We start from the raw sequence: 16,781 nt of genomic DNA on the forward strand, positions 1-16,781 counted from the left end.
CACACATACATCAAACAATAAAAAGTTTGCATCTTTTTTTTTTTTTTTGAGACGGAGTCTCGCTGTGTCGCCCAGGCTGGAGTGCAGTGGCGCGATCTCGGCTCACTGCAAGCTCCGCCTCCCGGGTTCCCGCCATTCTCCCGCCTCAGCCTCCGAGTAGCTGGGACTACAGGCGCCCGCCACCGCGCCCAGCTAGTTTTTTGTATTTTTAGTAGAGACGGGGTTTCACTGTGTTAGCCAGGAGGGTCTCGATCTCCTGACCTCGTGATCCACCCGCCTCGGCCTCCCAAAGTGCTGGGATTACAGGCTTGAGCCACCGCGCCCGGCCAAGTTTGCATCTTTTTATAGAAATATTTCTGTGTCTATCTAGCCCCAAATCTAGCAACCACTGAGGCCTCTGTGATTACTGTCTGATTACCTGATCTATGCATATTTTGTTCCTATATATCATACAGCAGAAAGAGATAGCTATATTGAAAACATAAATGGAATGATTTTGAAGGTTTGTTTCATGCCAGTATCAATTTACTCTTTCCTAGCCATTCAACAAACAGAGTGCATCCTCCAAGTACATGGCATTGAACTGGATACTGTGGGGTTCATACAAAGATGAGTATGCTACACCTTGACTTTCCCCTTTAAAGGCTTTCAATAAAGACTCGTATCATGGCTTCCAGTGTCAGTTTTTTGAGTTTCTCTTCCTTCACATTTCTTTATAGACATATGTCAAAAAAAGGAAAGTATCTTGTAATATCATTGTTATGTGCAGAAGAACTATGTTTTAAAACATCTGAATTATTGATTTCCACCTCATGGATCTGAAATGTGATACAGTTGAGAAGACTATGGGCTAAGTTCAAATTCTAGCTCTGTTATTTCTAACTGGCAATTATTTAATCTCCCTAAGCTTCAGTTTCCTCGTCTGTCAAGTGAAGCTAATAATACTATATAGGTCTGGTAAAAGATTCAAGTCCATAAGGCATGGAAAGGGTCAAGTATACTTCATATTACATAGTAATATGAGCAGAGCACAACGGAAGATTGCTCCTGCTGTTGTCATCAATATAACATTGTTGAAGCACATCCTACCTGGGAAGAAGGAAACAAGGAGCAGCTGTTGTCTTACCACATCTTGAACAATGGTAGTATCTGGCTTCCAAAGACAGGCCCCACTGAACCTTGTTCTGGCATTCATACCCTTGTTTAGTCCACCCAACAATGAATCTGGGCTGGTCCCATGGCTTGCTTTAACCATTAGAATAATGTGACTATAATACTAAGCCAATGTTGTACCTAAGCCTTTAAAAGGCATGGAAGCATCTTATTTTGTGCTTTTAGGGGCCCTCAACTCCCTGCTGGAGAGACCATAGGAAGAAACCACACGGAAAAGCCCTGAGACTACATAAACAGGGAAAGTGGCCCAGCTTTCCTCGCACCTTAGTGAGCCTCCAGATGACTCCAATGCAATCTACCGGAAAATGCATGACAGACCCCAAGAGAGACCAGCTGAAGAACAATCTCACCGAGCCCAGTCAATCCCCAAGCCATAACGGATAATACAGAGGTTGCTGTTTTTAAGCCATTATGTTTTAGGGGGTTTTGTAACACAGCAATAGATAACCTAAATTGTCCAAATTGGACAATAATTCTGTCCAAACAATCTGAGCTTTTAACACACACTGTCATTTAGCCTAACCTGTGCATGACTATGAAAAACTGAAAAACAATCACGAATGATGACAAATTCTTCAAAGATTGGGACCTTCCATCGTATGCATCCATAAGTACCCTAAGTACCCTACCTCCTCTCCTCTTTCAGATCTTAGTAAACAGAGAAACTTAAAAATATATTAATATCTGGCTGGCTTATTGACTTTAAGTTCAATATGTACTTATCTGGTACCTATTCTGTACCAAGTGTTCCGCTTAACACTAGAAGACAAAAGGATATCAGCAGAGTCAATGCGATTAAGGATTTTACCGCCTGGACTCACAAGCAGAAAGTGCTGGATAAAGTTCACTTTGAGAAGAAACAATTACATCTTTTACAATCCAGACCTACAAGGTAAGAGATTCCCATAGTCTTTAGTCGTACCTGTTAGAGATTTTTTAAAAAACATAAAACAGGGCCATTAAGTCTACTTTGCTTTCTAACCACTAGATGTTCCCTTTGTGAGTCATGATGAATACGCAACTAAGAATATTCCCTGCTTATCTATGCTGGATCTTTGTTTTTTTTTTTTTAAAGAAGAAATGAAATGCTCCCTCCAATGAAATGCTCCAATCACTCACCCAAAGGGAATATGTGATCTGGCCAGATGCTGAAGGCTATTCAACTTGGTTTGATAGTTTCTTATTAAAATCAGATGCTAACCAGTGCTGATTATTTGCATGTTTATTTTTCCTAGTCACGAGAATTGTCATTGCTGAAAAATGTGTGCAAATATATTTATTTGGCTTAACAGTCACTTTGCTGATGTTTCAATTTCCCTGGGAATGCCACAGCCATGTTAAGGCAAATTTTGTAGCTTGACACAATCTAACCAATCTTAAAAAACATCTCCCTCAAGCTCACATCCTCTTTTGGTGTTTACTATATATTTCTCATTTTCCCTCTCAACCCAACATCTTAAAAGAAGATGACTACTTCCTCTCCTCTCAATTACTCCTCAACCATATGCTATCTAAATCCCAGCCACGTGGCTTTCCTAAAGTCATAATCCCAAAGGACAGCAATGATGAGTTGTCTCTGCCCACCGGACACGTCTCAGTCCTTACCATCTTGTCAAGATCTGCCAGAGTAGACTCTTCTTTCTGGAGCCCTCTCCTCCTCTGGTTCACCGAGACCACCAGTCCCTCCTAGTTTTCCTCCAAACTCTAGTGGGCCATCTGCCTTCTCTGAAGGCTCTGCTGCCTCTGTTCAGAACTCACAGGCTAGTGGCCCTCAAGGTGTTACTGTACCCTTGACTTTGCTTCACACTTTACTTTCTCTCTTTGGAGTTTTCATCCCAGGGCTTCCATGATCATCCAGGTGCTGATGACCTCCAATCTGCATTTCTTAGACCTCTCTGGACCCCAGTTCTCTATACGCAAGGTCCCCTCCATCTGAATGTCTCAGAAGCACAAGAAAGCTGGCATGTCCCCAGATAAATTCATCTTTTTCCCTCACAAATCTGCTCCTCTTCAGTGTCCCTGACTTAGTCAATGGTACAATGTGGAGGGAAAGTTAAATATTAAATTTGAACTCAATTGAACATGGACACAAACAATGGTCACCAAGTCCCGGAACAGGTGAGTTAAAGCGTTCATCCAGCGCTGTTTTGGAGAAATCTCTATTTCAATCTATTCCTATACATTAGTTATTGAAAAACAGTAGACAATCGTGAAAATCAAATTGACTTTTGTGTTCCTTGAGCCCAGTCGTGAAGGGCCTTCTTGACTGGGTTTCATGCCAAACAACTTGTTACAAAAAGACCTAGGGTCCCAGACTGCGCTAAAGCTTCATGAGACCTCTCCTCATCTGTGCATGCACGAGTGGCTGACTCTGGAGCCCAGGCTGTTCCTTCCCGGTCTGGTGGTGAATCCTCCATAGTCTGGCGAGTGTATATATATATATTCTCTTCTCCCCTTCCTGTTGCAATGTATTATATTCATTTGCATATTATACAATTTGCTTATTATATCTGCATTGCCATTTACGTGGGATAAAGCTTGTTTACCCGTAAAGGTATCGTGGGTGTGTCTTTTCTTCTCCCCTCGCGCAACTTCTGCACAGAACATACCTCCATCCATTTAATTGCTCAGTGAGAAACCCAAGAGTGGTTTTTTTTTGTTCTTCTCCCCACTTCCACATCCAATCTGTAATCAAGTCTTGCTCATTCTGTCTCCTAAATATCTCTTGGATCTGTTCACAGTCTTCAGTTCCTAATGGCACTATTTTAGTCTAGGCTATCTCCCTCTCTCCCCAACATTATAATCAACCACCTGCTAACCAGTTTCCTTGTTACCAGAATCAATAAGGACGCAATATTCCATTTGATGTGACAGGAATAAGGTATCATCTTAATTCTATCACAAGTAAATTTTCTCTCATTACCAACACAACATCAACATTTATAGAAGTTGTTATGTTATAAACTTGTAAACACCACTCGGTGCCACCCCAAGCTTTTCCCATAATATAGAGAATAATTGTTCTAAAATGCAAGTCCTCTCATAATTTCCTATTGCATTAGGATAACACTCAGACTCCTTAACATACCTCACAAGACCCTTTACGAGTAGATTCTTGTCCATCTCTTCAGCCTCATCTCTCACTACTCTCTGTCCTTCCCCCAACAATCCTTTTCAAGTCATAATTTATTTTATTTTTTTGAGACAGGGTCTTGCTCCATTGCCCAGGCTGGAGTGTGGTAGTGCAAACATGATTCACTGCAGCCTTGATCTCCTGGACTCATGTGATCCTCCCACCTGAGCCTCCCCAGTAGCTGGGACTTCAGGCATACGCCATCACACTCAGCTAATTTTTATTTTTTCATTTCATTTCATTTTGCAGTGATGGGGTCTTGCTGTGTTGTCAAGGCTGATCTCAAACTCGTGGGCTCAAGTAAGTCTCCCACTTTGGCCTCCCAAAGTGCTGGGATTACAGGCATGAGTCAAGGCGCCCGGCCATAATTTCTTTTTAAGCTGTAGACTGTTAACCTCTCCTCTCTTCCCTGGCTCTCCTACATTCTATTCTGCCTACCAGGAGAGATTTCTTCACATGCATTGCTAACCCCTTGGTGAAATATCCCTTTCTCTAGCAAACCTTTCCCGGTAACTTGCCACTCAACTGGGTTTGTCTCTTTCAAGCTCTCAAAGCCCCTGTGCATCTCTTATCACTTCACTTCTACTTTATTGCAATTGCTGGCTTTATTATCTGTCTTCCCTTTAAGACCAAAACCTTTGGGAGGTAGGGGCCATGTCCGTCCTCACTGTTGCAATGGTATGGACTTCGTATGAACAATGGCAGCATCTGGCACATAAATAAATTCAATACAGTAAGCTGGTATCATTTATGAACTTCTTATAGTTTAAGTCCAACAGCCTAGGCTCTGAACAAGTAGATTATATTATTCTGTTAGACTGAGAAACAGGAACACCAAGGGAGCGCTTAAGTTAGAGTGCAAGACCTGTAATCCTCCATCTTTCAAGCACATCAGAACCTATTCATAATCATTCATTTTTTTTCAACCTATCAATTTTGTCTCTTTGCTTTAAGCTTCCAGCTCAAGAGTTATGCCAGTGACGGGGCATGGAGTCTTCATGGTGGATGTAGCTAGTCTTATGCTGGATAAGAGGTCATGTTTCCCTTTACGAACAATGATCTTCCATCCCACACTACAAAGATGTCAAGGCAAGACATGATGTAACTATGGGTTTATTTTTCTACTCCAAGAATTGCAGATGTACTCTGTCAATGACATGGAATGCTAGGGTTTCCTGACAGAGGAATGAGAAATCTGGGGTTAGCATGGAGGGCAACCATCCTGGACACCAGGGACAGACTCTTCCAGAACAGCCCAGAAGCCTATCACCATCAGGTCCAAAGGCAGAATCCAATGTAGACTGCCTTGGCTATCCAAGGATTTTTATTTAAAGAAGAATAATTCCAGATACATAAGCTTCCATGGAAGTGATTCCTGGGACATAGTGGTTGTTAAAGTCATGAGCAACTCTGGGTGAATTGATGGAAGAAATGAAGGAAGTAGAGTCTAGCCCTGTGGGAAAGGGGAAGCTAAGAAACTAGGTGAAGTGGTTGTCTAACAGGCCAGGGTTAAGGGCTGGTTCTTGTTTGATTAGGGGATTTCAGGATAAACAGAACCTACAGCAAAATGACAATTAGGCAGATGGGGGCTTAGGGAGAGGGCTGGAGCTCTATGCTCACCTGAGTACCTAAAGACTTTCCTGTGCATACATACTGTTACATCAGTCTTGTGTCATAAATAAAATACTGGGCAAAAGCAAGGAGACTGTTTCTGGACACTGTCATGAGTATCAGGAAAGTTTCCAACATATTTCTGGCCCAGCCCTTCATTATTGCCATCATTTAGGTGAGGCTGACACAAGCAGACTAAGGCTACGTTTCACAAGTTCCCAATTGCATGGAAGATGAACAAGCAATCAATTACTTGTATCTGAAGCTGCTGCCTGATTATCATACTACTTTACCTATATTAGGTGGGTATGCTAATAGCTGGAGTGAAACATTCAAAAGCAAATTATGGTTTTGATTTTCTATGAATCAATTGAACTGCAGTACTTTATTGCTTAAAAATATGATGGACCAAAACATCTCAATTTGGAAAAAGAAAAACAGAAAAATTTTCCAAGAAAATATCAATTCAAAATTAGTTGAATGCAAAAACCAGAGAGGAAATTTCCTTTTTTTCCTCGAGTGAAAATGGCAAATTAAATCAGCACAAAACTCAGCAAATAAGATATATAGCTGTTAGTCTACTAGTAAGTAGGATCATTTACCATGTTTTCAATAAGGCAATTTCCAGTTTCCTAACTTTTTCCTCTACCTCAACTGTCCACCCCCATGGTCTGAGTTTTTATCTTGTCGCTATAACTGTACCACCTTAAAAACCACTAATTCAAGAATGCAGCTGTTTACCCATCAGCTCGTGATCTGTATTGCTTCTGTAATTGTCCCCACTGACCAATTTAAACTTCTTTGACCTCTTTGGAAATTAATATTTGTTGATTTTTTCTAATTCCTCTGAACTCCCCTGGACCTTTCCTGTCCTATCTAAAATTCAGTACTGCAGTGGGTCCCCTGCCAAACTGTGTCCCCCAAAAGATACATCCAAGTCCCAACCCTTGGTGCCCATGAATGTGATCTTATTTGGAAATAAGGTCTTTGCAGATATAACAAATGCAAGGATATCTGAACAAGAATATCCTGGATATACAGGTGGTCCCTAAATCCAATTTCTGGTATCCTTATAAGAGAAAAGGAGAAAGAGAGAGACTTGAGACACAGAGAGATGCCATGTGAAGGTGGTGGCAGAGATTCAAATTATGCAGCTGCCAGCTAAGGAACACCAAGGATTGCCAGTGGCCACTGGCAGGGAGGAGAGAGGCATGAACAGATTCTCCCTTAGAGTTTCCAGAAGGAACCCACCCTGCCAACACTTTGACTTTAGATTTCTGGAACTGCAGGAGAAGCTCTGTTGCTTTAAGCCACCAAGTTTATAGTAATTTGTTATAGCAGCTTAGGAAACTAACTCAATCTCCCTTGCCCTCCTTTTCTTTCTACGTATCTGGCAAAGCTCCAGTTCTGGATGGACCCAACTATTAGCTGACAGCCAAAAGCCAGTGAAAAAAAGTCATCAGTATCATGTAGAGTCATAATCATCAATCTGGAATGGACTTCACCCTGTACGTTCTTCTCCTCCTCTCCCTGTTAGGAGATAACCTCGTTTATTACCTAGACCAACTCAGTCACCACTGGATGAGCTCATCAAATGTATCATTCTATCTACTGCTGCAGCTTCCCTCTGATTGCAGTGGAGTTCATTCCTTTTCTGATACTAGCCCTTGTTTCTGTATCTTGTAACCCATCTACTCCTCACTTGTCAGCACCTTTACCCTGTCACTTCTGTCTCATATATTCTAACTCCTTCTACTGCCTCTTTCACATTTGCTTTTCCTCTTGATCTCTCTTGCATGGTGACAAACAATGGTGACAAATCAGAAGGCACACATACAGCCCCCTACAGACACATACAGATTTCCTCCATCATCCATCTTGTCCTATTTCTTACCCACTTAACTGCTGACCTTCTCAAAAATTTAACCCTATTTTCATCCAGTTCCCACTAACTTCTCACTCTACACTAATCTGACATCTGCCCCAAACAATCCACCCAGGCAGCACTTGCTAAGTCACCAATAATCTCTAGTTGAGTGGAACCACTAGTGCCGATGGACATTTTTCTGTACTTCTTCCACTTGACTTCATGGTATTAAACACAGTTAACTGTAGTCTCCTGGATGCCTTCTGTTCTTGGTGTCCACCTCATCTTAGGCTTATGCTTTTCCTCCTACCTCTCTGGCCACTGCCTCTCTATCTCCTTTACAGGCTCCTCCTCCTCTATCTAGTCTTAGGGACAATAATCTTCCCTTGTCTATAAGACCGTCCTTGGCCCTCTTTTCTTTTCATTCTGTTCTTGTTTCCTAGCCAATCTTATATGTAATCATCACTCTAATTATTATACATATGCAAATGACCTGAAATTTACATAACCAGCCCAGACCTCTCTTTTGCATTCCATATATTCAACTGCCAACTCTGGATATCACAAAGTTGACTCAAGCACATACCTACACATCTAAAATTGGAATCATACCCCCAAACCTGTCACTCTTCTAAAGTACTCATCTCAGGTAAAGTCACCACCATAAACCAACATTAGGGTGTCAAACTTTACACTTTAAAACAATTTTTTTATTTTTAAAATTGTCAACTTTATTGAGGTATAATTGTGTACAAACTGCATGTTTACATATACAAGTAGATGAGTTTGGACATATGCATACAACCAAGATATCACCACAATCAAGGTAATAAACACATCCATCACCTTCAAAAGTTTCCTTGTGCCCCTCTGTGGGTTTTTTGTGTGTGTATGTGTGTGTGCGTGTGGTAAGAACATTTAACATAAAATCTACCATCTTAAATTTTTAAGTGCATAATACTGAATTGTTAATTAGAGACACCGTATTATACAGTAGACCTCTAGAACTAATTCATCTTACATAACTGAGCTTTTATGGCCATTGAGAAACAACTCCCCATTTCCCCCTCCCCTGGCAACCACCCTTCTACTTGACTCTTTCAGATACCTCATGGAAGTGGGCTCATGCCACATTTGTCCATCTGTACCCAGTATATTTCACTTGGCATGGTACCCTCCAGGTTTACCCATTTTCTCACAAATGGTAGGATTTCCTTCTCTTTTAAGACTAAATAATATTGCCCCCAAATGTCAAAATGGAACATTCCTTTCCAAAAGTGACACTGCTTCTATCTCTCCTCTCCATGTTTGCCCCATTACTAAGTCGTTTGTTCCCTATAAAATCTCTCAAATCCATCCCTTTCTACTACCAGACATTAGTTCAGGCTACTATCATCTGCATAATGCCCCCCACTGGCTGTCTGCAGCCACTCACACTCCTGAATTTGCTCTAAACAAGGCAGAATCAGTGGGGAGCTGGTGTTTGGTTACCTCTCCAGCCTCAGCCCGCACCACACTCAGCTCTCCATTCTCTAGCCACTGGTCTTTCTCGCTCTCCTAGACTGCTCACCTCTCCTTCTTCTACTACAGGGCCTTTGCACAAGCTCTTTCTGCTGCTCATTTTCTACATTTCTACACTTTCCTCAGACTCTAGCCCAAACCTCTCTTCCTTAGGAAAGTTTCCCTGACCCCTCAAGACTAAGTGAAGTCCTCCCTCTCATTCTCCCAAGTACCTTTCCTTCATTGCCCTTATCACAGGTGTGACTTTACCTTTACTTTTGTAATTTCAACATTTGACCAGCTGTCTCTCCACTATATCGTGCATGCCAGGAGGTCACCGACTAGGTCTGGTTTGGCTCACAGCTATATACCCAGAGCCAGGTGACATTCCGGCATGTGGTAGACACTCAGTAAAAGTTTTTCATGCTTTTCTCTCCCCCCTCAACACCCAAGACCCTAGGTGTGCAGAAAATCTTAGAAGCACAAAGGGAATTCTGACACATTGTAGATTTCCAGGGCCAACCCCTGCAGCTGATGATTTTCTGTCAAAAGGAAATAAAAGCATAACTCAGTGGTATCTTCACAGTTTCTGCCTGCCAGTTCTACTTTTCTATAAATACAGTCCTCATTTTCAAGGATTTTGGATAAGATCGCTGCGGTTGACTATTTTGGGGAGGCACTGCCTGTTCTATTTCAGAGGGGATGTTATCATCTGTCTTCATTCCTGGGGCAGGTGTGGAGATGCATTGTGGACACCACTGCAGATTCACGTAAGAAGCTGAATGTATCAGGCTCACAGGTTCACAAGCCCTGGGCAGGGCCTCGGAGGACAGACTGAAAGGCATGTGGGGATCGTCTCCCTGAGGAACCCATTACTTTATGTTTCATCCATTCCTGTTTTCCTCCTGCCATCCTGTGATGCAGGACTGCTGCTGAGAGCTACTCCTTGTCTTAATAGTGCTTTTACCACCATCTGGAGCTCAGCCTCTGGGTCTTAACGCTCAGGACCTTTTAAGGATGGCAGCCTTCAGCTTAGAATAGGAAAGATGTAAGAGTAGCATTCAAAGTGGAGGTCTAAGTTCAAAACATTCATGTAAACGTTGATGTCAAAATTGAGGGAAACGTTGAAATCATAACTTTCCAATGTAGTTTTCTTATTGCTATACAAGAGCAAATAAGATTTCTGAGTGTCCCCTTGTATAAGGTACACTATCTACTATCAAATATTGCAATTTATTCCTTGTAGAAAGGTACACTCAGAAATTTAATTACAAAGAGACACATAAGCCTCTGTAACAAGTTACAGTTGAACCACAGTATAGCTAATCATGGCAAATTATAAATGTAACCCAGTCTGTAAACAATAACAAGCCAAGTAAACACTGTATTGACGTCTTTTTGTGTGTTCAAAGAAGGATATACTTTTAAATACAAATAAATCATACAATTATATGGACTTATCCTTTGTATTTAAAAAGGTGGATAATATTGTACATATGAAAGGATATGACATAGACTGAGTAAGATTTTCTCATTAACCAAAGTCTACTCAGGCTCCCCTGAACTCCTTTTTCCTTTTTTCTAAATTAATACACAATAGTTGTATATATTTGGGGGGTACATTTTGATATATATTTGTATATAAATACATACATTTTGCATATATTTTGGGGGTGATATTTGGATGCATGTATACAATGTATAGTGGTCAAATCAGGATAATTGGGAATATCCATCATCTCAAACAGTTATCTTTTCTTTGTTAGAACATTCCAATTCTTCTCTTCCAGCTATTTGAAATTTATAAAAAATTCTTAACTACAGTCTAATCTATTATACTTTATTCCTTCTAACTAACTGTAGTTTTGTACTCATTAACCAACTTCTCTTCGTTCTCCCTTCCCCCACCCTGAACTCCTTTTCACTGGGCCTGACTTTGGCCTGTCATGTTCTTCTTTCCATTGTCCAATTTCAGCAAGGATCCTGGTAAGTCAGTTTAAGCAGAATCTCCCCATCTTCAATATCAGATCATTCTCATTATTTAATCATCAGGTTCCTCAGTCCCCACCATCTCCCAGGTGATATCTGATCACCCCGGCCTGTCTTCAGCAAGAATCTTGTTACATTGGCTTAGCCAGAATCCCCCTTACTCCTGATGTTTCCTTTTAGTAGTTTTCCACCCAGGGACCCTCACTCTGCTCCCTGGTTGTAAATTTCCACTTGCCCATGCTGTATCAGAGTTGAGTCCTGACCATTTCTCCCACTGCAAGACCCGATTGCAGTGGTCCCTATACTTCTCTCAGTGGTCTTGAATAAAGACTGCCTTATCTTCAACAAGCGTCAATGAATAACTTTTCCTCTAACAACACATACATACAAGACAAAGATAAGTATACTAGCTAAAATTGACTAACCAACGAACATTCCCTCAGTCAACCAATTCTCATGCATATTTATTTAGATATGACTCTTACACACACATGGAAAAGTTTGCTTTTTGTATGTTTGAGATAGTGTCTCCGCTGGTCACCCAAGCTATAGTGGCACGAGCACAGCTCACTGCAGCCTTGAACTCCTGGGTTCAAGCAATCCTCTCACCTCAGCCTCCTGAGTACCTGGGACTACAGACATGTGTCCCCATGCTAATTTTATGTTTTGTAGAGATGAGGTCTCACTATGTCGCCCAAGCTGATCTTTAACTCCTCAAGGGATCCTCTTACCTGGGCTGCCCAAAATGTTGAGACTGCAAGAGAGAGCTACTGAGCTAGTCAGAAAACATGGCTACCATGAGAATTAAGATTTCAAGACTCTGCCGCTTTTCTATGTTATTCTCTTTCTTTTCCAAAAGTGATTAGCATTAAAATTCTCAGATCTGTGGACTGATATTCAGGGACAAGAAGCACATCTCCTATTTCAAGGTTAGTTTGGGGTTGAGGCAAAGCGGGAGGAAACCCAAGAAATGGAAGAGGTGATGATTCTGAGCAGGCGAGAAGGCAGGTTGAGTTTTTGAGGATGTAGAGGGAAGAAGGAAATGAAAGCCTTCAAGCCAGGGTAGCCCTGGCAATGACTGGACGCGTGATTAGAAAAATCAAAATGAAGTCCCGTGGACTTAGTTGTGACCCTCCCACATTCATATGTTGAAACCCTCACTCCCCTTGTGTTGGTATTTGGAGAAAGGGGACTTTGGGAGGTGATTAGGATTAGATGAGGTCATGTAGGTAGGGCACTCATGATGGATTTAGTGTCTTTATAAGGAGAGACTCTCGCCAGCCTGCTCACACTCACGCACATGCTCTCTCTGTGCACACAAAAATGAAGAGGTGATGTGAGTGTACAGCAAGATGGCTGCCATCCACAAGCCAAGAGAAGAGGCCTCAGAAGGAAACCTATCTTGCAGCAACTTGATCTTGGTCTTCCAGCCTCCAGAACTGTGAGAAACACATTTCTGTTGTTTAAGCCACCCAGTCTATGGTATTTTGTTATGGCAGCCCAAACCGACCAAAACCAAAGAGAATCTATATAGCTCTTCCACTATCTGACTGCAGACCCAGTGGGGCGAAGTCAAAACTCTGTGTCTCTCCCTGTAGCACATTTCCCTCTGCACACCCTTACTTCTTGAAAAAATATCCACCTAAGATGCCACACAAACTCTCCACAAACATTAACTCATATAAGGTATTTTTCTTACTTCTATTTTTATAGATGAGGAAGCCAAAGCACAGCATTAATAAACTGAGCAAGATCATACAACCAGCAAGTATCAGATTTGGGATTCAACCCCAGGAAGTCTGGCTCCAGGATCTGTGCTCTTAACCCCTCAGCTGTGCTGACTTGCCCCACATTTCTTTGCTGTCCATTGAGCCACAAACTGTACAGTTATCTTTGCCACTACAATGATTCATTTGTATTCTTTGTTTTCCTGCTATGCCCAAGAATCACTTATTCAAGGTTTTTCCTCCATGAAATAACCTATTCTTACCTGCCAGTAACTATATAACTTGTTTTCTGCTATGTGTTCACTTTTACTGGAATAGTGAAAATAACATTGAATATAATAAATGGATCATCAATGCCAGAATAAAAGCATTCAATTATAGAAAAGGTGGAGTTCTAAATTCAGATTATTCATAGATCAAATAAAAAGAGTGGTTCTTTAATTTAAAAACAAACCAAAAAAACATGAGATATGAGAAAACACATAAGATATAAAAGTCATTCTTGGTCATATTGAAGAATTTTTAAAGACAAGGGCAATTTCAAGGCTTGATATTTTTTTCCCTTTGGTTCAAACAGCCTATTGCAATTCAATTCTATTAATTAAGATAATAGAGTTGAAGGCAACAAATACCCAATGAGAAATGAAAAAACAAATCATCTTACCTGCTGACGTGTGTTTGAACTTTTCGCTTTTCTTCTTCCTCCATTTCCAAGGCTTGAAAATCCTTCCCAGGTTGGCAAACTTACTTCTCCTGCGGATGGGTGGGGTGTGGGTGCCTGGGACGAGGGAGTCAGAACGCATCGCCGCCAGCCTCTCCACTTCCTCAGCTTGTTATTTCCAAGAAAGAAATGAAAATAAAGAGAGAAAAAGAGTGTTAAAATGGGAGCCTCACAGATGGCCAACGTTTTCCATGGTTACAGATAACAGAAACCACGTGACCAGAGTTTCTTTTTGCCTTTTGGAATGGAAGTCATACCAGTGTGTTCTGAAGGCTGAGGACAGTTGGCCAAACCCTAGAGATTCAGAACACCCCAGCCAAATTTGCTCAACTTCTACTTAGGCTGGAGGAGGAAGAGAAAGAGGAGGAGAGCTCTCTGGACAAGTCAGGGACTCCCGCCCAAAACAGGGAGAGGCCACCAGAAGATTCAAATGAGAGTCAGTGTAACTACTGGTCCAGCAATTTCTCAAATAAGACTTGGCAAATGCAATCACTACAGCACTGTCTGCTGAGAAAAAAGAAGACAGAAAACATTTATCAACTGTCTATTCCAAAGCCAATGTCTCCAACACCCACTGCTCTCTACTTCCTACTACCTGGCTTTACCTAGACTTTCAGCAGCACTGAAATCTGTTAAACAAGTGACTGTTCTTCAGGATTACTGATCTATTTTAGAATCACTCACACTTCCATTAGATTTTACAATTGTCTTAATTCCACTAGATTTTCTTTTCCTGGAGACTTGCTTAAAAAAAAAAAAAATTCTTAGAAATTGAGAGCCGGGGGTATCTTTAGGGAAAATCTACGCTAATCCCAATAATGGAACACTTGAGCATATTAAATTAAGACTTTCAATCTCATAATGCCTAGTGGACCCTTCCTTAAAGGTCACAATCATCCCAACCTCTTTTTACCACATGAAATAAAACTAACTCTTTTCCATATTTACAGAGTCCAATACCCCAACTTAAATTTTTAAGAAAGGAATAATCAGAGAAAACAAGCTCTTTGGCAAAATTGAGGGTGTGGATTCAACTTCCCAGAAAGCAAAACAGTATCTGAAGCCATGGCAAATCCCAAACCACTTTGTTTGGCCTTGACCATAGTCTCTCAAAAAAATCATCCAGACTTCTTCAACCGATGCATTCCTTGCAAGTTCAACCTGTCAATGACCACATAAAAATGATAGTCTGCTTGTTGTGGTCTGAACATAGTTTTAACTCAGGAGATTCATTCATTCAATACATATGGAATTTTGAGTGTGTGCTGTGGCAGTTGTATTGGTGACAGATGTGATAAGCTAGTAAGAGCTCCCCACAGCAGGACTGAAAGAAAGCAGATGGAATTGAGAGACACGTCAGGAGCAAAGTCAAAAGAACTTAGTGACTGATTGAGTGACCTGAAGGACTGGAGACAGATCATTGGCAATTCCCAGATTCAGGTCAGCAGAGTAGTACCCTTCATTCATAGAGATAAGGAAGACAGGGGAGGGCACAGGTTTAGGGGTGAGGGCAGCCATGATTTGGACATATTGCAATGAAGAGGGCACTTAAACCTTTTACTACCTGGTTCAACGCACTGGGAGCTCCTTTTTTCAATCATTTAATTAAGTGACCACTTAAATCTCTGCCAGACACTATGACCATTTCTGGGGAAGACACACAGGAAAACCAGTCTTGAGCACATAGTCCCAAGGGGGAGACAGAGGGATCAGTGTGTAAGAACATACCACAACAGAGCTATGATGTAAAACTCAATGGAGGTGAAGAGGAGAGAGCAACAACTTCTGCTTCACAGCATTGGAGAAGACCTCGAGGGAGGTCACTTTGGGCTTAAGTTTTGAAAGAGGAGGAACTGTTCTCCCTGCAAAGGGAAGAGGGAGAAGTGGATCCCTGGGAGGAGAAACAGACCCAACAGGAACAGAGAGGGCTGAAAGCATGGAAGATCTGGGGACTTGAAGGAACTCAGTCAACTGTGAGCCTCAGTGACATTAGGTGAAATGAAGCACTAATGGAGAGAGAGTGGGGTTGGAGGGTCTGCAACCAGATCATGCAAGCTCTTGAAATGAATTGGCATTTGGGGTTCATCCTCTGAGCAGAGGGACAAGGAAATTTGAGAATGGGAAACTGGCATTATTACATTCAACCAAAATGTATTGCATGCTCACTCTATACCAGATGCTTAGGCTATGAGGTAAACAAAACAGATAAAAATACCAATTCATAGGGTTCACATGCGGAGGTAGGGTGAAGGGCAGACAGCAAACGCTGAAACCAAATAAATTATAGAGTATGCCAGAAGACACTTGCTTTGGGGAAAAATATAATGAGTAGAACCCGGTAAAGTAGATCAAGAGTACCTGGCGTGGAATGGGGGGATCGGCCTGATCGAGAAGGGCCGGCCCCCCGTTTCCATGCCAGGTACTCGAGAACGGGGGGGGGGGGGGGTCGGCCTGATCAGGATGCAACTAGATTTGTTTCTTAGGAATATCATTGCAGCAGCAAAGGTAACCTGACTCAGAATATGGGAAAATCCTTGACAGCGAGAACCATCAGGAGGACACTGCAATCACAGTGACTAGGATTCAAGCAGGAGCATGACAGAAGGATAGGAAGAAAAGATGCGATTCAGCCAGGTGGGAGAATCAGCAGATTTGGTAACTCTCTGGATAAACATGAGCAAGTGCCAGGAAGTGAGAATGGCTAACATTTTTAGTTTTCATGACTAGGTCAATGTGATGATTTTACATGTTTTAAAGAATTTGATGATAAAGGAAGGAGCAGAATAGGATGGCAGCTCAATGGGGACAAGAACTTTGCAGCCAGATAATTCAGTATTTTTGCAAAGGCTCTTTAGGGATTAGAACTTTATTTCTTGAGGTAATGAAGAACTATTGAGAGGAAATTTGCCAAGGTAGGAAGGAGAGACTTGATTTGGGGGTCAGTAGGCTGAGCTGCCAGAGCCAGGGGAAAGTGACAGACCGAAGATGTAGAAAAAAGGCTGAGAAATGTATGAAACATGGTTCTTAGGAAGGAGAAGAAGTGGGATCAAAAGTGTACAA

The 16,781-nt window shown here is 41.6% G+C and overlaps 1 protein-coding gene across 6 annotated transcripts in view; it reads right to left on the reverse strand.

Annotated features, from left to right (window-relative positions):
- Positions 1 to 16,781, reverse strand: part of PHACTR1 (phosphatase and actin regulator 1) — a 336,171-nt gene that overhangs the window by 222,686 nt on the left and 96,704 nt on the right. For all 6 annotated transcript variants that reach the window (XM_010357137.2, XM_030928570.1, XM_010357141.2 and 3 more), the window contains exon 2: positions 13,665 to 13,829. In XM_010357137.2, the coding sequence (XP_010355439.2) occupies positions 13,665 to 13,829 (165 nt within the window). The remainder of the gene's footprint in view (positions 1 to 13,664; positions 13,830 to 16,781) is intronic.

The sequence above is a fragment of the Rhinopithecus roxellana genome, chromosome 4, assembly GCF_007565055.1.
Source record: "Rhinopithecus roxellana isolate Shanxi Qingling chromosome 4, ASM756505v1, whole genome shotgun sequence".
Taxonomy (NCBI): Eukaryota; Metazoa; Chordata; class Mammalia; order Primates; family Cercopithecidae; genus Rhinopithecus; species Rhinopithecus roxellana.